Here is a 26,346-nt window from a genome sequence, read left to right on the forward strand (position 1 = left end):
AGGTTAAGTAAAAAGATCAAGCAAAAATTAAATGCATTCACGCAAACTTAGTGTACTCTTGGGCTACTTTAGAGTGCAAGGCATGAGGCAATTCAGATACAGCTTTAATGAGAGTGGAGTAGCCCCCAAAACGCGTGATCTTGAGGTCCCAGTGGCAGCTAGTAGTGTCTCCTACATAGTGATGAGGGCAACCAGTCTCCTAACACCAGAAACAACATGATGCACTTAATGAAGCCATCAACCAGTCTCATACCTTTCAGCCGACTATAAGTGCTCAAAAGCAAACGTGTTGTAGCTAGTGCACTTGCCAACCTTGAAAAGCCATGCACAAAGCACTAGGAGTATTAGCCGAGGCAACCATTTCTGAATTTAATGTTGTACAGTAAAGACTAATTGGCAAAGCCAAAACATGGAGGACAGGCATCACCGACAAGGAATTTGTGGTGCAAAATATGTGTCTACCATAACTATCTCCAAAAATGGTGTTTTGCATAGTAGCAAAATGCAGATAAGGGGTGTCATAAGATTTAACTTAGATATTTCCTTCAACAATCAATCAAGACAAAGACACCAAATAAAATCTTCAGTTTTAGATCATTGCATGCACCCCAATCTCAATATTTGTGTGTGCACGGATAGCATCTCCAAATGAGTGAGTCTGTGTGTGTGTGTGTGTGCGTGTGTGTGTGTGTGTGTGTGTGTGTGTGTGTGGGTGTGAGAAAAAAAATAACTATATATCAAAAATATATAGATAGGTATTTATGTGCATAAAGACAAATAAATAAAAAAGATACAAGGGATGGTGTACATGCGCACAGATACATACATACAGTGTGTGTGAATCTCACACATACGCAGCACTTAAGAACTTACAGAAGGGGGAAAACAACAGCCTGCAGTGAAAAAAGACCTGAACAGGCATCAAGCCTGGTAAGCAAATATCAACACCAACCTGACACTGTTTTCTTGATAACATTACCTACAAAACTGTTTGTTCCACCTCTAGAAGAACTGGGCATCCTAAGGAGGCCAAGGTCTTTTAAAATATCAACCTTGAGCACTAATGCCATTAGAGCCAGTATAATGATTGACTTATAGAGCACCCCTCTTGTACAACAAACACCGCTTTAAGAGCTTGAAGAATAATTGCCTGTCTTCAGACTCAAAAATTCAAAAATCAACACAATCGAATAAAAATATTACTTTAGACCACAGCCTCTGAGAAACCTAGTAAACTGGATGATCATCCACATGAAGGCTACTGCTGCTTGCACTCAGGGGGTTGCTCGCCTGAAGGAGGCTTCTGCCCAACCTGTGGATAAAAACCAACACATTGCCTTGAGTTCCTACACACAACCAAAAAACAGCTCTACCGCCCTGAAGCTCTAATAGTTACTGTCCTAGCATGATCCAAGATTGCATACAAGTCGAGAAAGAGCTCACCTTTGAGAGAGGCACAGACCGCTGCAAAACAGCAAAGAACACTAATAAATCGAATGCTTCTGTAACATCCACTTGATGGACCATTGAGACCGACATGAACAGACAGGGCATTTTAAAAAAGTGGTACAATAACAACTCTCTAAACAGCATAAGTAGACGACCTCTCTAAAAGATGATAAGATAACCAACCATGTACGAGCTTAAAAAGTGAGATAGTATCACAGCACCTTTCTGCCTTTTCCATCGTCTTCATCCTCTTCATCCTCATCATCTTCATCCTCCTCGTCCTCATCTTCATCCTCGTCCTCCTCTTCCATGTCTTCACTCTCATCTTCCTCATCAGCATCCTCGAATTCTTCTCCTTGCAAAGCTTCTCCCGTGTACCAAGATACTGCATGTGGGATGATTTTATCTCTGATAGTAGACCTGCAGGACATCAATGACAAGGACAACAAGCAATTGTCATGTTGGATGGTTTGTGTAAAAAAATAAGGATGTGCGTGATATCAGTGCATACCCAATGTCATAATCTTGCTCCATGACATCTTGTAACTGCTCAGCCTGCAGACAAGAACAGAAAAAGCGCCGTCACACTACAAGGTCACATTAGAGAAACCTTCAACATCAACATAGATATCCAACAACACATAATTGTCACATATCTTCCATACAAACACCTAAACACCAGTCCAATACCGTGTCTTGATCAATGTCTTCATGATCTTCAGGTACTTGCGGAGGGCTGAAGAAGTTAAAAAAACTTTCGCAAGTTTCAGTTTTGGTAACAGGCTTTGCATTCTTGGCGCCCTTCTTTGGTTTTTTCCTTAACACTTTCTGGGTCAGGTTCTTGCCAGGATGCCACTCAATCTCAGTCCTATATTTTCAAAACCTTAACCATTAGCAATGCCCTCACAAACATTGCAAACTCAATGAGATCAGAAACACCAATGATTCCAAATCCCACAACAAATTCTGCATTCATATGAAGGAGTGCAAAAGAGCAAGCTTGGCCACATACCCAATAGCCCGCTCCAGGATTGGCTCGTCCTCTTCGATCATATGATATGTCTTAGTCAACTGAACACATGCATAAAGAGAACGCATATCACCATGTCAAGTGGCTGAATTTGTTTAGCCAGTAACATTGTCAAATTACAAAAAACTTGCATGTATGTATTACCAAAGTGTTCTTGAAATACGGGTTGGCATCAAAAAGGAATTCCAATTTAAATCCTTTCGGATCATCAATCTTAGACCACTTGATATCTTTCAAAAACTTCAAAGCATCTTCATCCCGTTCAGTGATCTGCACCAGAACTGCATCGAGTCAACAACAACAATAAAGCAGTGTGCAGCAGAAAATTTCAAACCTCCCAATACTTTATGGGCTATACCTGCATGGCCAAAGTGTCGTTTGTCTTCATAGCATTCAGCCAAAACTCGGGAACTCCTTTTTCTAGAACACAAAAACCTCTTGTCAAGTGATGCATGCAAACTGAGTTTAGCCTCAGCAAGAAGGCAATCAATGAAAAGAGACTGAACTAAGCATGCGCCCAACTCCATGTAATAAGAAAAGAAAACCAACCTTCACCCTTGTTTGCCTCAGCTGACTCCGTGGCATCTTCAGCTGCCGCACCTTCAACCTCTATGATACCATTGACAATCTCAAAGCGCTGCAGCATTGGTAGCAGCACCATGAAGCGATAAGAAAAACAAATACAAACAATCTTTCTTTTTGACACAAATTCACACCCCCCTCACCACGCCAACAAGGATAACGAGTCATTCCAGGAGAATACCAAAAATGGCTTCAATCTGACTGTTAAATAATGCATGATTGCACAATCAGCAGGCTATTCAAATATAGAGAGAGGCAATACTATTGTCACTAATCCTCTACAACTATTTTTTGCTGTCTAACTGCTTGTAGGTGAGACGATCGCAAGAAGCGCAAAAAAGATTGGAGACTGGCTCGCTGAAGCTCCCCGCCTCACCCTGCTCTGCGCACCCTCGCTCCCCCCCCCTCCTCGCGCCTGTTTTCCTTCCGCCCCCCGCTTGCTTCCCTCTGCTCGCCGCTGCGCCCCCCCTCTCCTTCCTCGCTGCTGCGCCGCCCCCCCCTCCTTCCTCGCCGCTGCGCCCCCCTCTTCGCCATTTCGCCACCCCCCCCCCGCTGCCGCCTGTTCGCCATCACCCCCCCGCTGCCGCCTGTTCCCCCCCGCTGCCGCCTGTTCGCCATCCCCCCCCCCCCGCTGCCGCCTGTTCGTCATCCCCCCCCCCCCCCCGCTGCCGCCTGGTCGCCCCCCCGCCTCTCCGCCTGCTCTCGCCGCCTCCATTCAGCAGCGCCCCGCCTCCCTCCTTCTCGCGTTGTCGCCGCCCCCCCCCCCTCTGGGCCTCTCCTCTTTTCGCCGCCCCCCCCTTCCCTCCTTTGTCGTGCTGCTTTTCACCCCTTGGGGGTTTTTGTTATTTTTCCTCTTCGTCTTCCGTCCTTCCGCCTCTTGGTGTGCAGCCCGCTTCTTGCAGGTTTTCCGCTTTCGCCTCGCCTTCGCTTGAGCTTCAGACTCTGATGGAGACTCCTCCCGCCTCGCCTCAGAGGGACTCTTCCGCAGCCCCCTCGCCCGCCACCGAGGTCCTCCCCATCAGGCTTTCTCTTTCGCCGGAAGAGGAAGCGAGCCTCACCGCAGAGGTGGAACGCCTTCAGGCTCACTCCACCATCTGCCGTATAGTCGGCACTCGCCCCAGCAGAGGGGAGATCAGGGATCTACTTCAGGCTCGCCTTCTTGCAGATGTGGGCAAGATCCTTGATGTACAGCTCTTGGGCCGGGGACATTATCAGATCGAGTTCGAGGCCGCCCAGAGCGTTGCCAAGGTCCTTGCCATGAGTCCTCTGGATATCAGGGGTGCTCGGGCTTTCTTCAGGCCTTGGCAGCATGGATTTGACCCAGCTGCGGCGGAGCAGGGAGAGCGCCTCTTCCATATTACAGTTTGTTTCCCTGGTCTCCGCCGGGAGTATCTTCCGCTCCTCTCCAGGCTCGGAGCACTGGTGGGCTCGGTTCTTGAGACGGGCCCCTCAGCAGCTTCAGTGGTGGCCAGAGCAGCTGGGCTACCTTCGGTCAGAGTGTTAGTATCTGACATCTCCTCCCTTCCTAAGGTCATTCAGCTACCTAGGATAGGGGGGGGGTGGATAGATCAGAGAGTGGAGTTCTCGGGGCTCCCGAACCAGTGCTTCATTTGCAGGCAGGTCGGTCATTTGGCCAAGGCCTGCCCTCGCAGGAGACCTCGGCCCTCACCACAGCAGCAGGCCACGGATGGCCCGCCCACAGATTCGGCTCGGCAGGCTGCCTCAGGGACACCTGCTCAGGCCACAGAGACCTCGGAGTGGCAGCCTGGACAGGGGCGCCGTCGAGGGAGACAGCCACAGCAGCACGCCCAGGTACCGCTGCACCAGCAGCCACAGTCTCAGCCTCACTGGGTTCCCGTGAGGAACAGATTTGCTCCCCTTCAGGAGGAGACCCCTGCAGCGACCGAGGACCAGGAGATGCCAGCTCCCCCTCCTTCACCTCCCCCACACCCATCCCCTCCCACCGCCTCGCTTCCACCATCGCCTCCTCCCGCCCCCGCTCCGGTCTCGGCAGCGGCTCCCTCTCCTCCTCCCTCGCCTCCCCCTCCTCCCCCTCCGCCCGCCTCGCCTTCCCGGGAGGTCCTGGCAGCTCCCTGGCGCTCACCTGCAGTCTGGAGGGCGCTGAGCACTGACCTCGCTCGAGCATCACAGAGGAGACCTATGCCGATTAGGGCCTCACGGATTTCATCTATTCGTAGTCGGCTGAGTCGCCTCGGCATTCGACAGCGCTCGGCGGCGTTTGATTATACCTTCACACGGCTTTTTGGAGCAGAGGGCCCCCATGAACCAGCACCCATCCGAGTGCATGTAGTGATACCTCCGGCCCGCGGGGAGGAGGCACTAGACTCAGCAGTGGCCTTCTCGTTCCCTCTATGTGGACCTTGTGACCGGGAGTGGACTCTAGAGCTCGCTCTCAGCACGTTGAAGACTCAGGCAGTTGAGTTTTCTCATCACATGAGCGATTTGGAGGTTACAGATGTGCTAGGCCGACTTTGGGAGTTGGCTCATTTTGTCTTGGATCCCGGGGGTGTGGATACATCCGGGATTCGGCATTTGGTCGTGCGCATAGTTGCAGATTTGGCGCGCGACCCAGGATATGTGAGCATTCACGAGGTTACTATGTCAGAGCAGGAGGCAGTCGCCATGGGTCACAGCCACTGGCGCCTGATCCGGGATTCTTGCAGTACACCGGGTGGGCAGACTCGCAGCCGTTCGGATGGGGACTACTCTCCATCCAAGCCGCTTGCGAAGGCCCGCCGTACGGCTGAGACAGCATCCACCTCAGTAGGACATCCATGAGGATCATCTCATGGAATGTACAGGGCCTTGGCGGAGCACACTTTATACGCTATCGAGGCTGCTTGAGGCAGGAGCTACAGAGATGTCTGGTTGGTGGCAGCATTGACATTCTGATGATGCAGGAGCACCACTTGGGTGAGAGCAGGATCCGGAGATATGGTTCGGTGATGCCTGGTAGATGGGACACTTTCTGGTCTGCAGGGTTTGGTCCGTTGGGTGGACAGGGAGGAGTATGCATGGTTATTGCAGATGCATGGCGGCAGGCCATTGTGGACCGAGGGATCATTGTGCCTGGTAGAGCACAGTATGTCATTCTGAGGATGCATGATGAGCTATTGGGTGTGCTCAACATCTATGCGCCCAATCATGCTAGTGCCAGAGCAGAGTTCTGGACTCAGGTTACAGATGCATTGCCAGAGGCCGCACAGTGGTGTGTTGGGGGAGACTTCAACATGCTTGAGGACCCGGCAGATAGGGTGGGAGGCAGTCATGTTACAGTGCACGGCACGGAGCTTGCAGCTTGGGACCGGTTTTGTATGACACTGAGGATCACTGATGCATGGCAGCATGGGGCTTTCTCCCGGTCTCAGGACAGTCTTAGTTTCTCTCGGTCGGATCGCCGGCAGGGAGGGACTAATCTATCTCGGATTGATCGCTTTTATGTGGGCGATTGGTTGGGGGAGCGAGGGGGCTCCGTCGGCATTCTTGCTGGCACCTCATTTTCAGATCATGCGCCAGTTATACTGACTTTGGAGGAGGGGACACGGGAGCCCAGCTTGCAGTTGAGGATCCCAGAGAGGGTACTTGCAGACCCCAGTCTCGCTGAGGACATTGAGAGGATCTGGCATGATAGTCAGTGCTCTGACCAGGATGCAGCGGGCCAGTGTGCCCAGGGACTCATTGATCTTAGCTCTTTTCTACACGCTGCAGCTTTGACACGACTGGGAGAGATTCGCGAGCGGGAGCAACGGCTGAGACGCAGCCTTGCTTCGCTACAGTGCCTTCAGGAGCAGCAGCCTGCATGTGAGTGGGTGGCGTCCCAGCTGAGCCAGGCACGCCAGGAGGTTAGAGAGGCAGAGGAGCAGAGACATGAGTTTTACTATCGTCGTCAGGCCTCTCAGTGGACGCAGCTTGGTGATAGAGTGACTGGGGAGTTTTTTGAGATCACTGGACCCCGTCATGCGCGAGCAAGGGTTCGCCAGCTTGCTAGACCGGATGGATCGATAGCTACTGAGGTCGGGGAGATCAGAGCCATTGCCACTGCTTTTTATCGTGACTTGCTTTCAGCGGAGCCAGCCACTGAGGATCGAGATGTATGCAGACAGACTGTGTGGGCCCATGTGCAGAGGAGGGTCACAGACCATATGCGCACAGTTCTAGGTGCGCCTCTGTCAGAGATTGAGCTTGCCGAGGCCTTGAGGGTCCTGCCGCGACATAGTTGCCCAGGGGAGGACGGACTGACGCCGGCCTTTTTTATGCGCTATTGGGACCTTTTGGGGCCAGGCCTCCGCAGGGGCTTTCAGCATGTTTTGGACACTGGGGTGATGCCGCAGAGCTTTTCAGAGGGCTTGATCTATCTTATCCCCAAGGAGGAGGGAGTATCGGATGACATTCGGCATTGGAGGCCTATTACGATCCTCAATACTGTATACAAGGTCTTGGCAAAGGCCTTGAGTTTGAGGATCCAGCCCTTCCTGGGGGAGTTGATTCATGCTACTCAGACAGGATTTGTCAAGGAGCGCAGTATCCTTGACAACATCTTTACTTTCTGGGAGGCGACGGCCCGAGCTAGGTTTCTTGGCGAGGACTTGGTCGTGATGCTTCTCGATTTTGAGAAGGCATACGATAGAGTTGATTGGGGATTCTTAGAGGGCACTATGCTACGCCTGGGCTTTGAGCCAGGATGGATCAGAGGGGTGGCAGCTTTGTATTCCACAGCTCGCAGCCAGGTGCTGATTGCAGGAGGTCGGGGGCCGAGTTTTGAGCTGACCAGATCAGTCCGTCCGGGGTGTCCTCTCGCCCCTTTCCTTTTTCTCTTCTTTGCGGAGGCTATGAGTATGTATTTGACGGCAGAGGAGGTTGGTTTGAGAGGACTTCAGCTCCCAGTCCGGGGGGAGGATTTGCTTGATGCTGAGTTTGCAGACGACACGGGCTTATTTTTGCATGGCCAAGAGGCCAATCTTATTCGGGCAGAGCAGTCGCTCCAGGTTTTTAGTGCAGCTTCGGGAGCATTGATCAATTGGCGCAAGACAGTGGCCTTTTGGATCAGTAGTGCTCCCACTCCGGCATGGAGTCCGGACCCCGGTTTTAGATGGATTCCTCCCGGCACAGCAGTGCGGTATTTGGGATGCCAGATTGGCCTCGATTTGTCACCTGAGCAGCAGATTGCCCCGCTTCTTCTGAGCATTCGGAAGAAGCTATTGTATTGGAGTACAGCTCGACTATCCTTGGCTGGGAGGGTGGTGGTGGCAAATCAGGTGCTGTTAGCGACTATGTGGTACATTACGTCTTGCTGGATTTTTTCGAGCTCTTGCATCAGCCAGGTACAGAGGCTGATCAGGAACTTTCTGTGGTCTGGGCGGGACGGTCAGCCAGCTCGGGCAAAGGTTGCATGGGCAGTTATTACACTCCCGCTGGCTCAGGGCGGTTTGGGCATTATAGATCCAGTCGATCAGAGTAGAGCCTTATTGGGGAAGCTTATTGTTCGGGGGTTGCTTCCAGGCGCTGAGCCTTGGAAAGAGCTCCTCTTGCAGCGATTGCAGGCCCGGGCGCCTCCTGCAGGGGGTACTTGGGCACCAGAGATTCGCTGGATATTCATAGAGATGAGGAGGACAGGCCTCAGTAGAGGATGGGAGGACAGATTTGCTTTGAGTATCCTGAGAGCTTGGGAGCTGCTGAGACCGGGGCTCTCTCAGCGGCCTCCGTCTTGTGTTGAGGAGCGGGCCAGGCAGCCGCTCATCTGGAGCCCAGCGGTTCATACAGAGCAGGGTCATATGCTGGGTTCTCGGCCTCGTCTAGCCTGGGGACCTTTAGCGGCAGGCCCAGCTCGTAGTTTTGGAGACTGGCAGGCTTTCTGCAGTCTACCAGAGGAGACCCAGGTGGAGAGGCTGAGTCACTTCAGAGGGGGGTTGATTATGAGGGCTGATATTCAGGAGGCACTTTCAGAGGAGTGGTTCACACCTCTCGAGCCAGTGGCCCCACGGTGGATGGGTGCCTTCACACAGTTGGAGATCCTGATTGCTGTCAGAGCTAGCACTGAGGATGGCAGATGCCTCTATTATGAGATTCAAGATGAGGGCCGACTCCAGAGAGTGGAGGTGGAGTCGCCTTTGGTTGCAGAGTGCACCTTTCAGAGGATTCGGGTAGTGGTTGCCGCTTCTCGGAAGTGGCATATTGACCCCGACCCTGCTGACGTGCTCCCGGATTGGCGTATATGGGCATATGCAGCGCGCCCCTTGGCCCGGCTACAGTGGGACCCCGGAGAGTACGAGTGGCATGATCCTTATGCATCCCTTGAGGCCACAGAGATCACATTTTTCCAGTATACTGTTCGGCTGGGACGGCATATTTTGACGGCGAGGAGGACGGTTTCTCAGCGGCAGCGGGGCATTGGCGATTGCAGGGACTATCACAGGAGTTCCTGGAGGATTTCTGGGCTCGACTCTGGGCTAGTCGACAGGCCCGCAGGATCTCGGCTTTTCAGTGGCTGGTCGCCCACAGGGGCTCAGCAGTTGGCACTTGGCTTGTTTATAGCGGTCTTCCGGCGGCCTGCGTCCGATGCGGCCACCCTATGGAGACACAGAGACATTGCCTTTGGGACTGCCCTCAGGCACAGCAGATTTGGCTGCGGATGCTGCGTATTCTAGCCCCCCTCTCTCCAGAGGGTATGTTTACGTGGGGTGCCGCTGCTTGGTCGACTTCGTCAGGGCCTGCTATGGGCTATGAGATGGAGCAGGGCAGTCAGGCCATCAGATTTATTAGGGGCCAGCCTCGCCTGGTTCCGGCACCGGATTTCTCGTCCGACAGCTGGACACAGGAGAGGGATTTACGATGGGAGCTCCTCAGCAGCCTCACCATCTGGTTCACCTGGAGGGCCCGGTGCTTCACGGCCTTTGAGGGGAGATTAGAGCCACCAGCAGAGACTGTTCGGGGGATTTGGCAGGAGTTGATCCACACCCTGCGAGGACAGTACGACCGCATCCGGGGAGACTCGGATGAGGCGATTTTACGGCGCCAGGCCTTTCATACCACTTGGCGCTGCGGCCCGTTCTACACCCTACACACGGGATCCCCCCGTTGGCACTACAGGCCACCTGTTTGGCTCTTCCCCCCCCCCATTGTATGATTTAGCCGCTCAGTCCTTTAGACTGATGCTTGTATTTTGCAGCACCTAGGGAGAGTCTCCCGGGCTGCCATGATGTATTCACTGCTCTTCTCTCTATTAGGAGCAGGAGAGATCTCTTTTGTAGCCCTACGGGCGTTTTTTTTACATAACTAATGAAAGGATCTTTTCTCGAAAAAAAAAAATACTATTGTCACTACAAATTTTCAAAATAGATTCACGTTGCAAAACAGTGTGAGATGCGGAACCACTCCCTACTACCAAAGAGCATTACATTAAGGACCGTTGTGGCTTTACCATCTCCCTTCCTTTGCTTGCAGATGCATCAAGTCCATAGTAACATGGGACGGGGAACGTAACGGGGAACGGGGACAGGGATTCCTGGGAACCGGGACGGGGAACGGGGGATGGCATGGGACGGCATACAAAATATGCAATTTAAGTAAGCACTCATTTAAGAAACTTAACAATACTAAAACAAAGTCACTTTACACTTCCAAAGCATCAATATTAAATCATACTAGCAAAAAAATGGGTGTTACAAAAAAGGAGATCGAGCACCCAGGACCCAGTCGCCAAAGGCTAAAGCAAAAGACAAGGGCAAAGGCCTAGGCCCTAACCACGTAAGTGGCATACAAAAAAGAGACTATCACTAGAGTAGTACATATGTCAAAAAGCCTCAAGGGGCATGTGAAGTGCTGGCCTCACAATCATGGGTCCCTGCAATGCCTGCAGGCTCCATAGAGATGTCCTCCACTTGCTCCTCCAACTCCTCATCATCTTGAGACATCTCCCACTCGGTAAATGCATCAGCCTTTGCAGTTGCACTCTTGCAAAGCATTCACAAGTTTGCACTCACAAAGACTAGATCATGCCCCTTCCACCCCAAGACGGTTCCTCTTCTTCGATGCAATGTGACTGTATGAGCTCCAAAATTGCTCTAGGCAAGAGGAACTCATTGCCTGGCTGAGAATGCGGATGGCTAGCATCTAGATGCTGAAGCTCAGGTCCATCCAAACCAAAATCTTACCACCACAAAGCAGCCCCAACTTTGAAGCGATCATCCTGTGCATCCATGTCTCCATAAGAGACCTGAAAGCTCCTATACCTGCAAAGCAAGGCCTCATGTGCGGCAACACGTTCAAGAAGTCTCCTTCTCGTCTCCGGTGTGACCTGATCACAAAATCGGACCTCATGACCGGGCTCATGCAAGAGGTGAGCTCTCACTTTATCCGCCCCACCCGTTCGCCTATATGGACATAGCTTGCAGGACCATGGGCGAAAGCCTCCTCCACTTCCGGGATGATCGGAGTTGACCTCTTCCCACCAAGACCAACCTTCGGTCCTTCCTCTATTCGTATTGGCGCCGCCGGAACGAGGTGTAGGGGATGGTCGCGATGAAGATGCCATGGAGACAAGTGCCAAGGAGGCTTGAGCAATGGAGGTGAGTGTAGGAGAGAGATGTAGGAGAGGCTAAAGCAAGAGGAGGTGAGACCGTGAGTGTAGGAGAGAGGTGTAGAAGAGGCTTGAGCCTTGAGCAATGGAGGTGAGAGTAGGAGAGAGATGTAGGAGAGGCTTGCCAATGGAGAGGCTAAAGCAAGAGGTGAGTGTAGGAGAGCAACAAGACTACAAGTGACAACTTGAAATTACAACTTACCCAAGGTCACAATGCCACTTGAGTCTTAAAGCTTGAGGAGAGCTAGAGCCTTGCCGGGTTGCCCAATGCCCACTTGAGTCTTGAGCCTTGAAAGTTGAGGAGTGTTGAGCCAATGAGCTTTGCACTTGAGCCTTGAAAGTTGAGGAGCGTTCAGGCTTGAGCTTGAGGCTTGCTTGAGCCTTGCTTGAGCCTTGCCAATGGGGGCTCTTCTTATAGCCATGGGCCAAGTGGGGAGGGCTGCTCAACGGCTAGGCGCCCAACGGCTACAGGGCGCAACGGCCGACTGCACAACGGTCCGCTGACCGTCCCGTCCAGCTCCGTCCCACACGAACAACCGTCCCGCCGTCCCGGAATCGCCGTCCACTTGTTGCAACGTGGGCTCACACGTCCCCTGGCCGTCCCCTGTCTGGTTCCGTTCCCACGCGTTATGGGACGGCGTTCCCCCGTCCCAGGGGTCCGTCCCCCACGTCCCCTATGACTATGATCAAGTCAGGCTATTGTTCTTGCCAGCAGATGCCTTGAAGGAGAAAGGATTATGTGCCCCTTGAATCTCCCAACTCCCATCTCCCCCATGTCTAAGAAATCCAATATATCTCCCTCGAACTTTGCTCCAGGTTTGCTCAAAAATGCCCATACTGAACACCTAGCACTGAAGGGATCAGCCCACCACCTTTGTGATTGCTTCCCAAACTAAGAGACTGATGTAATAGTGCCTCAATTAATATAATGCATCCACACATTTTATTTTTTCACAGCTAGGTGTCTTCATGATTGTAGCAAGTCCTGAAAGCTTTTGTATGGCCAATTCACAGTACTCTGCGCAATTAGGGCACTTTGTGTGCTTTTCTTGGCAGGCACTTTTCCCTGAGCCTATATAAGCAGTGCCAGGGCCATAGAGTCAACACACCAGCCATTGGAGATGTAGAGCGTGGAGCTAGGTGATCACCCAGCGGTATGGGACGCCAGGGGGTGTGGCTTGGCTTGTGCAAGGCAGCTGGCAGTTTCCACGAGGTTCTCTAGCTCGGGCTTAGAGTGATCTAGGGTCTTGACAATGGTATCAGAGCGGCTCTAAGACCATGAGAAGAAAGACACGGGTGAGATCTTTCGTTGTTCTGCAACAGTGTGTGTGTGTGTGTGTGTGTGTGTGTTGGAGCGAGAAAGGAAGAGAGGATCAATCCGTTGCTCATCAGCAGCAATGTGGGAGAGAGCATCGCGCAGCTTTAGTTTGCGAGCTGTTCTTGCCCAGTTTTTCAAAAAAAAAAGCATAACCAGTTTTTTTATTTTTTTAAAAAACTTTTAGGCAGTTTTTCCATAAAACAGTGCGGCTGATCGAGTCATGATCAGCATGGTTGGGTGGCAAGTGTGCCTGCACCCGAGACCTGTTTCTTCTTTGCTCTCCAGGGTTAGGGTTTACTACGTTTTCCTGTGTTTCATGGCTGTTTTGCAGGTGTGCATCTTAGAGAGATCTAGGGTCTTGACAGTGGTATCAGAGCGGCTCTAAGACCATGAGAAGAAAGACACGGGTGAGATCTTTCCTTGTTCTGCAACAGTGTGTGTGTGTGTGTGTTGGAGCGAGAAAGGAAGAGAGGATCAATCCGTTGCTCATCAGCAGCAATGTGGGAGAGAGAGCATCGCGCAGCTTTAGTTTGCAAGCTGTTCTTGCCCAGTTTTTTGAAAAAAAACATAACCAGTTTTTTTTTTAAAAAAAAATAAACTTATAGGCAGTTTTTCCATAAAACAGTGATATATTTTTTTTGAAAAAAAAAACAAAATCTGCTGTTTTTTTGGGTTACGAGCTAGGGTTTTGCAAAAAAAAACCCCTTTTTTTTTGAAATTCGTGCAGAAAACATCATCAGTTTTTTCGGGGCAAAAAAGCTTTCTCACGCCCACAAGAAACTCTCTTTTCTCTGCTTTTTTGGATTGTCCAGGGGCATAGGCACTTTTGAGCCTGTTCTAATCAGTCTATGGGCCAGTTTTTCCACAGTTTTGGGGCAGATTTCGATACCCATAGCATCGGCATGTGAGGGCTATCAGTTTTAACTAGACCCTTCGGCTGCTGACGTGCGGGCCAGGCCAGAGGTGGGCTTGTACTAGTCCACATGTGGTCTGCCTTGGCTGATTATGGGCCTGTAACAGCCACATTCAGACTGCCTTGGTGGTGGGAGACCCTTTTGGGGTGTGGCAGCCAAGCTTTTGGGTTGTTTCCCACACAGCCACACGTGGGTCATCAAACGGGGGACAGACGACCGTTAGTGGACTGCTCTACAGCAACAAGAGACGGTGACAGGTCTTCCCGAGATCTCTCCTCAAATTCTTCTCTCCGAGATGTCCGGGATGTGTATGGGACTCTGCGTTGTACTTGCGAGCTTCAGATGCACGTGCTTTGTTATATCAGTTTTGGACCAGCGTGTTATGAGGTATGTGTCCAGGTTCACATGCAACAAACATGCTGGATAGGGATTAACAGTAAAAGCACAATGGTGTATGGTGTTATGAAAGTACACACATCTCTTCCGGGGTACACCCAAGAGTTCTTACTCCAAGAACTTGACGGACACACACACACACACACACACGAGAGTATATTATGCTATTACACTGACACCTCAGCCTTGAAACCTAGCAGTTAATTCGAATGACCATCATTAGTTTGGTTTGATGGGCCATACCTACAAGGCATGTGTAGGATTAAGGAATAGTTGACCACACTCATACGACAACTACAGGGATTTCTGTTTGGACACATCAAGACTAAGATTACATAGTGGGACGTCAATTTGCATAACAAGATCATCATGTAACTCCTTACGGTATGTAATTCTTTTTAGCTTTATTGTAGTTAAAGCTATGATGTTCCTCTAGTTTTACCTTCGCCAATCAAGAGCCTGGATCTAGTACTGACGCACACCTGCTACTCATACATAGCTGAGGCCGACTGCAGAGCAAGTCCCTCACGGGAACATTCTGGTGGTATGGGACACCAGTAGGTCACATTTTTGTTGGGCGTCGCAATAGCTCAGCTCAATAGGAGGGTGTACATGGATCCAACCTATTACGAGTGTTCAGGCCTACTTTTTCACGAACAATTTAGACCTATGGTTGTTCATAGACTAACTCGTAAGAGTGCAAGATTCGGAAACACATTTAGTTTCCACGATTTGATGGGTTTAGACCGATGCTTTGACTAGGACACTAGTCAGGGAAGTTTTTATTTATTTGTGTATGCGTGCAGATGTTGTCTATTCCCTGGACCGAGTTATGGTCCCTAGTCTCGATTAGAGTTCAACTTTTCGAGCAGTTGTTTCAATTTGTGGTATTTCATTAGTCAGATCCACAGACTAGTGTTGTAGTAATCATAGCACGGGGTGTGGTGTATTATGGTGGTATGGGACGCCGTGATCCATCACATGTTGCCGAGGTTATGCCAAAGTGTCCAAATCTCCTTCGGACTCTGCACCTACGAACACACGACTATTTTTCACTTTTGAAAGATAGATTTCTTATACAAAGATTGTTGGGGTTGGGAGAGCTTGCCTGTACACAAACACACACACACACACGCAAAGAGCTTGAGCAAGGAAACGTGAGAGGGACTGCTTGAAACGTACTCAATCATGATAAGGTACAAAGTACAATGAGTACATAAAAGCCTAGGGCAAGGTGCCCAACACACATAAGTGTGTTCACACAAGGAAAAAAACCTGTGTCCAGCCACAAGGAAAAAGTGTCCGTGAGTAAGCTAGGTTCACACCTGAACTAGCTGGGAGTGGCCAGACGGACATGACCGACAAACCCCCCTCAAGTGAATGGTGTGAACGGAGACAAGGTGTAGCAGACTACCCTGGTAGAGGCTGTAAGCTGAAAGCTTTGCGGAAAGCTTCAAACTTTTCCCTAACACTAGTTGACACTCGCGTGTCATAGCAACCTGCCCAATCACTGTCTGTAAATGCAAGCAAGCATAATGTAGAAAAATTGCCATAGAACAAGGCAAAGTTTGCGGTGCCTTTAAGATAGCGAAAGATACGGTTACACGCTTGCCAATGCATAGTGCTCGGACAATGCATGAGTCTGCTCAACTGAGAAACTACATATTGTATGTCCAAACAAGTAGAGCGTAAATAGATAAGGCATCCCACAACCTGTTGATAGGTGGCAACATCAAAAGGCTCACCACCATGCTCAAGTGACAATTTTAGACCTGGTTTCATAGGAGTAGAAACAAGTTTACAACCTGTCATGTGAAAACGCTCAAGGAGCTGCTTAACGTATCTGCACTGAGATAACATGCTACCCCCCTCACAGATATAAACTGTATGCCCAAATAGTAATGTAAATGCCCCATTTCTGTGACATCAAATGCATGCTACAAATCAGCTTTAAAAGTTGAAATATCACCCTCTTCGGGGCCAATGACGAGCATGTCATCCACATAAAGAATGAGGATGAGAACATTCTTCCCAATGTGGCGAACATAAAGTGTACTCTCAGCTGAACTATTCTAAAACCCTTTAGCAATCAAGTATGCATGGATCTTGTGGTACCAAGCACAAGGAGCCTATTTAAGACTATATAGTGCTTTATGTAAACAGCATACTTTTCTTTCTGCACCTTTTTGAACAAAGCCAAGAGGCTGAGATACATAAACTTCGTCTTGCAAATTGCCATTCAAGAAGGTAGTTTTGACAACCAACTGATGAACATGCCATTGTTTGTGTGCAACCAATGCAATAACAGTACGTATGGTAGTCATACGTGAAGTGGGAGCAAAGGCGATCCACTGAACCATCAGGCTTACGCTTTAGCTTTAAAACCCTTTTTGTGCCAGTAGCACGCTTGCCAGGAGGCAAGTCACATAACTCCCAAGTACCATTTTTGTTAATGGAGTCCAACTCCGAACACATGGCTACCACCCAATTGTCATCCTCCAATGCATCAACATGAGAAATAGGTTCCTCATTCCAAGCGGTGGCAACAAGAGCTGTATCCACATAAAGTGAAGATGCATGCAAGAAGCAGCACGTGTACAACCTGGCATAAATGTAGATTGTTTGCTATCACGTAAAGTCTCAACCAGCCATCTAGGAACAGCTTTTGACTCCTTAGTATTTACATCTTCCTCTGCCATTGCATCACCCAAGGAATCCCAATCAATCTGAGGCATGTCAAGATCAATTTGGGGCAAGTTCAGCTACTCATTTTGCTAATTTTTTGTAAATGAGCCAATACTAGCTCTACATTATCCACATTTGAATTGAATAAAGGCAACTAAGTATCAAACACATCTTCCGGCCCAATAGATGGCTATCTTGTACATGAGGAGTGTCTTGTACATGAGAGGAGTGGCTGAGATGCATATTCATCAAAGATAGCATCTCTTGACACAATGATCTTGCATGTATTAGGCACATAGAGTCTATATCCCTTACTCTCAGTACTATAACCAATGAAAATGCATTTGATTGCCTTAGCATCAAGCTTATGTCTTTGTTGTGTGGGCATGTGCACAAATGCCAAACACCCAAAGACTCTCATATGAGTCACCACTGGAATCCTGCCATTCTATGCCTCATAGGCAATCATAGATTTCAAGGCTTTAATGGGGCAACCGTTAAGCGCATAATTGGCACACATAACTCAAGTCAAAACTTACTAGGTAGATCCTTGCTCTTGAGCATGCAACATGCCGTCTCCATCCATAAGTGTACGATTACGTCTCTCTGCAACTCCATTCTGCTGAGGAGTATAGGGGATAGTACATTGATGGAAAATACCATGTAACTGCATGAACGATGTGAACTTATTTGACAAATATTCCCCCCCTCGATCTGTATGCAATGTGACAAGCTTGTGTCCACAAGCATTTTCAGCCATGGGAGGGAAGTCTTTGAAAGCTACAAAAGCACCTGATTTCACTTTCAAACCATACACCCAACAAAACCGAGTGTAGTCATCAATGAACATGATGAAGTACAAGTGTCCTCCAAAAGATGGAGCCGTCATGGGACCACAAAGATCACTATGAATGAGCTGTAATGGAAGGACAGCCTTCATAGTACCATCTTTAGGAAAGGAATTCCTATACATCTTTCCAAGAATGCATCCCTCACATACATGCTTGAATGGAACCTGCATAGGAGGAAGCTCATGCACCATACCTTGCTTCTGCAAGCGTACAAGAGATGGGAAATTCAAGTGACCAAACCGAGCATGCCATAACTCAATGTCACTCAAGAGTCAACACACGAGGTGGATGCAACCATAGCATCATGAGAATAAGTACTCCTGTCATACATATCAAGCTTATACAAGCCACTGCATGATGTTCCAAAAAGCACAAGAGAAGCTAAATCTCTTTTGTCATACACCGAGCAACAATGGTCAAAGAACTGAACCTTAAACCCCGATAATGCAAGGGCTGAAACAGAAATGAGATTCTTCTTAACGCCTAGTACACATAAAGTGTCACTAAGAGTAAAATTGTCCTCATTACATGGGGTTAGCTCCACATTGCCAATGCCTTTAATGGAGTAAGAGGCATCATTGGCACGCATAACGATGCCACCTGGAGGTGAATCTTGCAAAGTGGCAAATAGATCCCTGCAGGAAGTGATGCACTTAGAAGCACCACTATCAAAGTACCAATCTCCAGCTGAGATAGACATACAAGAAGCAAGCAAACTGCATGTAATTACTAAATTCTAATGCATAGCCCTCATGAGCAAAGTTAGCCTCTTCTTTAGTTTCCACTGTAACAGCCAAACCTTGCTGCTTCTTTTTCTTTTCACTCTCAATGCACTTCCTGCATTCCTCAATGAGATGGCCAAGTTTTCTACAATAGTTGCATCTCTTCTTTTTCTTGGTTTCACCTTCTTTAGACGGAGTACAATCTGAATGGGCAGGTGGTTTGCCCTTAGGCTTACCACTAGATGAAGTCCCAAATTTACCTTTGTTTCGATCTAAGGCACCAAATGCCTAATTAGCAAAAGGCATAGTAGTCCTTTTAGAACAAGACTGCTCTTCCTCCAATAAAAGGGTCACTAACTCATCAAAGGTATACAAGTTTGGATTACCCTTCATGAGTAGACGAAGAGTAGTAGCAAAACCCCGAAAGGATTCTACCAAACCCTAAAGCACTATAGATACAAGTGAACTATCTAGAATGACCTCATCAATGTTGATAAGCTGCTCTCGCAAATCCTTGATGCGGGTAAGGAACTTGTCCATTGAATCACCCTCATCCATATGCTCAAACTCAATCCTCTTGCAAAGATAGGCAACACGAGCCTCATTGCGAACCTAATACAAAGAAGCAAGTACATCCCATGCACCCTTAGCAAAAGTGCATGAATGAATGTGCAATATAACCAACCTTTTGCATGAAGGGCAACCAAAGCATGTGCATGAGCATCCTTGGCATCCCATCTTAGCTATTCTGGAGTGGGTGGCAAAGGTGCATAAGATGTAGCACCACCTGAAGATACATCATCACCTACATCAATAGTGCCTGAAGTACTTGCTGCTCGTGCAGGAACAAAAAGCCTGACATCAGTCCCTAATACATAGACCCACATTCTTTGCAACTAGTACATGTTTTATCATATATGTCCACATAGGATAGTTGGTGCCATCCAACTTATCATCAATGGAGAGCATACCAAACAAATCACTAGTATTCCCAGACATGGTTATCACAAATGCTTACAAACAAGTAGTGTGACTGAATCAAGGCATCAACTACAATATGATTCAAGTGTACCACTGTGTTTGCTCGATACACAGGCATAAACCACATCAATTGGAGAGCAAAAATATCTGCAAAGTAATCCAATGCGGAGACACCTGAAAATTGGAGAAAATGCCCCAAATGTGTCTTTTATCACCTGTATCAATGCTGTAACATCCAAAAAATTGGGAGAAATGCCCCAATGCTAAGGAAATGTACCTGTAATACCAAAAATGCCTGCAATTGTCTATAGTAGACCTGCAAATAGTGTCAATTTCTGCAAAATCTCCAAATTTCTAGTGCAATTACGCACCAAATCTAATGAAATCAATGCCAATGTTGCAATTTTAGGCTCAATTGTGAAAAGCCCCAAAATTAATGCAGCCAATTTGCTAATTTTTTAGCAATTTCTAAATTTTAGAAAAAATTATAGAAATGATAATAAAATACTGAATTGTTGCAGTCGACACAAATTTCAAGGAGTTGCAAAAGGCATGCACAAAAAAAAAATCTACAGTCGGGCGACAACAAAGAGATGCAAGTCAACATTGTCCAAAAGATGCAAGTCAATGCTGTGATCGTTGTGATGAAGTTGACACGTGGCAGACGCAAATTCGCCAAGGATAGTCGGGCGGAACAGGTCGGCACACAAAAGTTAGGGCAACAGGTAAAAGCGACGCAAGGCAGTGTACAACAGATTGAGTCGGGCAAAGCAAGTGGGCGAAACCCTAAACCTAACCCTAATCGTGCTCTGATACCAATGTTGGGGTTGGGGGAGCTTGCCTGTACACAAACACACACACACACACACACACGCAAAAAGCTTAAGCAAGGAAACGTGAGAGAGGGAGGTGCTGAAAACGTACTCAATTATGATAAGGAACAAAGTACAATGAGTACATAAAAGCCTAGGGTAAGGTGCCTAACACACATAAGTGTGTTCACACGGGGAAGAAACCCGTATCCAACCACAGGGAAAAAGTGCCCGTGAGTAAGCTGGGTTCACACTTGAACTAGCCAAGAGTGTCCGGTCGGACATGACCAACAGAGATGCTATCTTGAGTCATACCGATGTCTGTAGGAATAGTTGTTCTCGATACTCATAGCTTCTTTGTAGCTTTTTGCGATTGAAAAGCATATATTTTTTACTTTCTAAGTTTGGGAAGTTAGATTTGACTTCGCTTCCGAGTTTTGGAAGTATGTATTTGATCTTTTCGAGTTTCGAAAGAAGATTTGATATTTCCCCTTTTGGGAAGATACTATTGTAGTTCAGTAGTAGATTCTAGGTTTTTTCCGAGTATTCAGCTTTTCCCCAGAGCAGAGGACATCGAGATTAAAGCATGGCGATTAAATGGAAGATACTTTTGTTGGGTACAACTTTATGGGACAGTTGTTGCTTACCTTGGGTACTGGAAGCATGTTGCTTACCTTGGGTATTGGTAGCATTGTCAGAGTAGAGTTACCCAGATGGTTCATTTGACACAGAGTTGCTTTTTTGCCTAGGATTTCATGCTCATGGGATATTTGTTGAGCAGGTTGATCTCTTGGTAGAATTGTCCTCGAGTCTATGGATTTCGACCGATAGGGGGTCATTCCAGTGTTGCGAGTTGACTACTTGTGAGTTTTTGTGAGTATTCAGCTTTTCCCCAAAGCAGAGGACATCGAGATTAAAGCATGGTGGTTAAATGGAAGATACTTTTGTTGGGTACAACTTTATGGGACATTTGTTGCTTACCTTGGGTACTGGAAGCATGTTGCTTACCTTGGGTATTGGTAGCATTGTCAGAGTAGAGTTACCCACATGGTTCATTTGACTCAGATGTTGCTTTTTTGCCTAGGATTTCATGCTCATGGGATATTTTTCGAGCAGGTTGATCTCTTGGTAGGATTGTCCTCGAGTCTATGGATTTCGACCGATAGGGGGTCATTCCAGTGTTGCGAGTTGACTACTTGTGAGTTTTTGTGAGCTCAAGAGTGAGCTCTTTGAGGAAGGGGAGTATGTCATGTGTATGCTAGGGACAAGCAAGCAGATAACGAGCTAGAGTGCTATCCATGGGAACATGGGTCAACAACATCACTTTTTGCTTTTGTGTGCTTTTCTTGGCAAGCACTTTTCCCTGAGCCTATATAAGGAGTGCCAAGGCCATAGTCACACACCAACCAGTGGGGATGTAGAGCGTGGAGCTAGCAACGCAGGCGATCACCCGGCGGTATGGGACGCCATGAGGTGTGGCTTGGCTTGCAAGGGTGCTGGCAGTTTCCACGAGGTTCTCTAGTCGGGCTCGGTGGGGCTGATCGAGTCATGATCAGCATGGTTGGGTGGCAAGTGTGCCTGCACCCGACTTGTTTCTTCTTGCTCTCTAGGGTTAGGGTTTGCTGCATTTTCCTATGTCTGTTTTGCAGGTTTGCATCTTAGAGAGATCCAAGGTCTTGACAAATAAGAAGCCTATAAGGACAATTAAGGGTGGATGATTACCGGGCCTGTGTTGTTGAAAGACTGGGGCGATTGAGCAGAGATGATAATAGGCCTATGAGGAGAATGAAAAGTGGATAGATTACTGGACCCCAGGACAGCGGCAGACCATACATCAAAGCGTGGGAAACCAGACACTCTGACACCTGGAGGGTGAGATCGAGTAGTTTAATAAGCACACATTGCAGAACCCTGAAGAAAAGCCCCCAATAGCAGCAAACCAGCACAGAGCCCCAAGCTATACATTCATCACCCCCAAAGCAGCCAGAACTTACAGTGATTGGAGTAGCCTCTCTACCCTTCACTTTGAATACCTTCATATCCTTCATGCCACAAAATTCAGTAGCCTTGACAACTATGGTTCAGTGTAAAAAACACACATTCTATCATGCAAATCATTCATTGCCTCCTAGTCCTTTCAAACAGTGACAAGTCACAAGAGCATACATTAAAAAAAATGCAGGGTTTTTGAAACGTGTTTCAATCTCCAATTTGAAACACCAGGTATGTAGTGGGTTTGTTAAAGTATGAAATGTGTTTCACTGCTAATATGGCCTCAATGCCAAGAGGCAACAACCTGACCAGCCAACACATAGGTCTAGGTTTCAAACCCTGGCACCTGATATAATTAGATCCATTAATTCGATCAACAAACAATTATCCTTATTAAGACCACTCCATTTTTGTGATGCTACATCCATAGAAATAATACCTCCTTGCACATGTGGATCCTAAAAAGGCAGAAATCCCAATAAGAAAGAAAAACAACAACTTGGAAGACGGAGGAGACATCTGCTAACCTTGGTATACAGAGGATCATAGAGCTTCTGGTAGCGCGCCTCTAAGGCATCCCTTTCTTCCAAAAACTTCTTCTCCAGCTCGTCGTGTTGAGCCTACAAGAAAGACAGACAACCAAGCTGTATAGCCTAAGAAAAAATGATGCAAAAACATACACCAACATGCTTGGTAATGGGCTCTCCCTCAACTGGTCCATGTTCTACCCACACATTCTCTGCCTGCCAAGAAGTTAATTGACAACGAAAGAACATAGCTGATAGAATAAGGTTGCCAAAGAACTACATCAACAAATACCTGAATCTCCTGCAGAACAGCTACCCGCTTCCTCACAATGGGAGTGAGTGCCTCTAAAGCACTTGATTGCTGTCCTGCAAGGAACTGCAGCTTGTCCTGAAATCAAAGAAAATCCTAGTAAGGGAACTACTCAGTAATATCTTCTTTTTGGTATACATTGACAAATGAGAAAAGTGATCTTACCTTCAGGACATTTACAAGCCCTGCACGATCTGCCGCTGTAAGACCTAAACATAAAGGCCAAATCTGGGTGAGAGAGACCATATCACTGAGCTGATGCCACAAGGAAACTAAACAGGAGCAGACACATACATCAAAACAGGATAAATCTGACAACCACAGATATCAACAACAAGAGAGCTGAGGCAAGATACAGAACACTCCTCGCATATAGAAAAGGTGGGGAGTTGGACAGACAACCTGCCCACTCATCCCTATTCGGCAGCCTGGATGGTCTCCCTCAGACAGGCAGGTTCTTTTTTCAGCCCGACTCATTGGGAAGAAAATACGCTGATGATTACATGCATCATGTACATCGTTAGCATACATGAAACGAAACTCCCAGTGTCTAGAATTGCACTTTGCAAACCACGACAAATCAAGTTGCTGCCTTCACCCCTTTAAAATCACTCATTTGCATGTTTAAGATATAAACATTGCATGAGAGGTAAACTATAGAGAAACAGCTTGCCAACAAGATTGCACAGCATTAGGTGGGCGTGATGTTCCGACTAACTGATGGTGTAAGTATTCCAAACCCTCAGAAAAACTGCATTAGGCGGACTAACTAACTTATGGTGTAAGTATTCCAAACCCACAGATAAGGTTGAGTGTTGAGGATACGTGTCAACAAGGTTTGGTTAACCCTAGAGAAACTGCACATGATACATAATGCACCAATTTGACTGTCAAACCCATTGATGAAACTTGATGAGCTGATCACTGAAGGCAGCTCAAAACCCCTTTAAAAAACTGCTCATGGAACTCAACGCACTGCTGTAGTGACACAAGCCCTTGCAACTGCTTGAGGAAATTGATACCGTGGCTGAAAGTTGCAAGTGATTGACGCCCTTAAAAACCTGCTGTGATGAGACTGAGAAATCGCAAATAAGCGACACCCTAAGAAACCTTCTAATGACACCCTTAACTGATGGGTCTGTCGAAGCTTGATACACAGTTGCAGGCATGCCAAATCCTAAACCAACTGCCACAGAAACTTGATGCATAAATGAATACAGCTCACATGACAGACCCTAAAGAGGATTTCAGTGTAGTAACCACTGCTGGGGAGTAACCACTGCAGACATGCCAATCCCTAAACAACTTATCAACATATTCGCTGTGTCAAACCCTAACCCTCAACACCTTGATGCACTGAACCACTGTGCTAAACCCTAGACAGCTCATTACAGTGAGTAGCTATGTCAATCCCTAAAAGAACATAGTGCTGAGCTACATCAAACCCTGAAATTAGCTATGTCAAACCCTAGAATCACAATGATAAGCTGATTTAAAAGTCTCAAAGACGAGAGTCTGCAGGGATGAGAAACCCTAAAGAAAAAAAGCTTCAGAAAGCAGGGAAAGAAAGGCGCACCTGGAAGAGCAGAGCCGAGATCGGACATGGCGAAGGGTTTCTCTGAGGCGTTGTCGTTGCTGCCACTCATGGTGAAGGAGAAAGAGAAGAAGAAGAAGATGGCCTGCCCCTCCTCTGGGCGCCCACACACAGGCAGAAGACTGCAAAAGAAGAAAGAGAAGAGATGGGCGAATGTAAAATGTTTATATATTCTTTTAATGCACCGCTGGCGCGAAACGGCCTACCCTTTCTGTGGTTGTGTCCGAGCCCAGGTTAGGTCCGGATCAGTTAGATTAGGGTTTCATTACTCACACCCGATATGTATTATGGGCCATCGACTAGAATGCTTAACTTGTTTCTCGTTTTTGCATCTCATGATTGAACTCAAATTTGGTAAGTACCACTATTTATGAAGTGATTATGCTTTCCTTGTACGGAAACGACGCCGCATCGTGAACGCATCTAGAGCAGTGAGATGATGGACTTGCATCGACAAACCCATTGTTTGTACAAGTCAATCGCCTAACCATCATTAAGATGAAGGTTTTGAGTGACAATTTCTTGATTAATAAAGGTATGTGTTGCACTCCACCTCTTCTCAAGGTCAGACAGGGCAAACCGAAGCATACATAGCACCAACAGATAGACAATTCATTCTCAATGTTATTACAAAGAAACATACATGACTCCATGGATTACAAAGAAACATAGGAGACTCCATGGAATGACACAAGAAAACAATATTAAAATTTGATTTCAAATTGCTTACTAGCATGAAAATAAGTCAAAGGTGAAATTTAACCTTTACTAAAGTAGCAACAATCTTAGAAAACAATTTCGTTATCACTCCTCATGATGATGACCCTCTAGGCAATTTCATTATCACTTCTTATGACCCTCTAGGCAACAAACTGTGCATCTATCTCTAGATAGCCCTATGAAGCGCTTTGGACTTGGTAAACATAACTACACGTTTCTCCTAACCACAATCTTCTTGCTTTTGTCTAGCTCTATAAGAAAATCTTTGCTCAGAGATCTTGGTGGTTGTGTTCCATCAAGCCATCTAGCACCTCCTACTGCCTTAAGCTCTAGCCCAAAGTGAGTAAGAAACTAATCAATGTATGCTCAACAAGACACACTTCATAGTTTTGATATGCCTCCCAAACACCCACCCTAGCCAATTGTAGTGATCATAGATCAACTATTATGACCCTCTATGGTACTCAAGTGTTGCGACCCTCCTCAATAGCTTTCCCACTCAACCAATTAGCTGATTATCGTGAAGATGGCATCTCACATCTCAGTCTCACTCATAAATTGCCTCACTTTACTAACATAAATAATAAAGTAACTTACATAATGAAATTTGAGATGCTCACTGTTTTTTGTGTGTTTACTAAAAGGCCTTTGTTGATGTTGATCAAAAGCACCTCATGAGTTTTGGAACCTTGTGCCTTCATGGAGCTTTATGCCAAACGTGATGACCGCCAAGATGTTGCTCAATTTTTCTTGAGGGCTTTGAGTAATATAGTTTTTTAAAGCTAGTGGGGGAGCTCTACCACAAATGACTCAAGCCACCAAGACACCCACCCTATTAGAGATGCTTGAGGACTCTTAATAGCTTAT

The 26,346-nt window shown here is 47.5% G+C and overlaps 1 protein-coding gene across 2 annotated transcripts; it reads right to left on the bottom strand.

The window, feature by feature from the left end:
• Positions 1–941: 941 nt before the first annotated feature.
• On the bottom strand, positions 942–24,990 carry LOC147640817 (nucleosome assembly protein 1;2-like). Of its 2 annotated transcripts, XM_086815734.1 has the most exons (14): positions 24,966–24,990; positions 24,742–24,881; positions 23,331–23,374; positions 23,148–23,243; positions 22,856–22,948; positions 3,029–3,116; positions 2,838–2,899; positions 2,624–2,749; positions 2,462–2,520; positions 2,140–2,317; positions 1,961–2,004; positions 1,671–1,869; positions 1,444–1,464; positions 942–1,312 (listed from the first exon to the last, which is right to left on the bottom strand). In XM_086815734.1, exons 2-14 carry the CDS (start codon positions 24,809–24,811, stop codon positions 1,259–1,261), a joined length of 1,134 nt encoding a protein of 377 aa, XP_086671860.1. In that variant the 5' UTR covers positions 24,812–24,881; positions 24,966–24,990; the 3' UTR covers positions 942–1,258. The 2 variants fall into 2 exon arrangements, with proteins under 2 accessions (XP_086671860.1, XP_086671869.1); XM_086815743.1 differs by lacking the exon at positions 24,966–24,990 and having other exon boundaries at positions 23,331–23,365.
• Positions 24,991–26,346: the final 1,356 nt, after the last annotated feature.

This window comes from Cibotium barometz, chromosome 2 (assembly GCF_041138505.1).
Source record: "Cibotium barometz isolate CiBa-2024 chromosome 2, ASM4113850v1, whole genome shotgun sequence".
NCBI classification, from domain to species: domain Eukaryota; kingdom Viridiplantae; phylum Streptophyta; class Polypodiopsida; order Cyatheales; family Cibotiaceae; genus Cibotium; species Cibotium barometz.

What these genes read in the sequence shown, in the direction of transcription:
- LOC147640817 (XM_086815734.1), bottom strand. Translation starts at nt 24,811, where the DNA reads ATGAGTGGCAGCAACGACAACGCCTCAGAGAAACCCTTCGCCATGTCC. An exon ending in CTGTTCTGCAGGAGATTCAG is followed by an intron (nt 22,949 to 23,147) that starts GTATTTGTTGAT and finishes TCTTTCTTGTAG; the next exon opens with GCTCAACACGACGAGCTGGA. An exon ending in ACGACACTTTGGCCATGCAG is followed by an intron (nt 2,750 to 2,837) that starts GTATAGCCCATA and finishes GTTCTGGTGCAG; the next exon opens with ATCACTGAACGGGATGAAGA.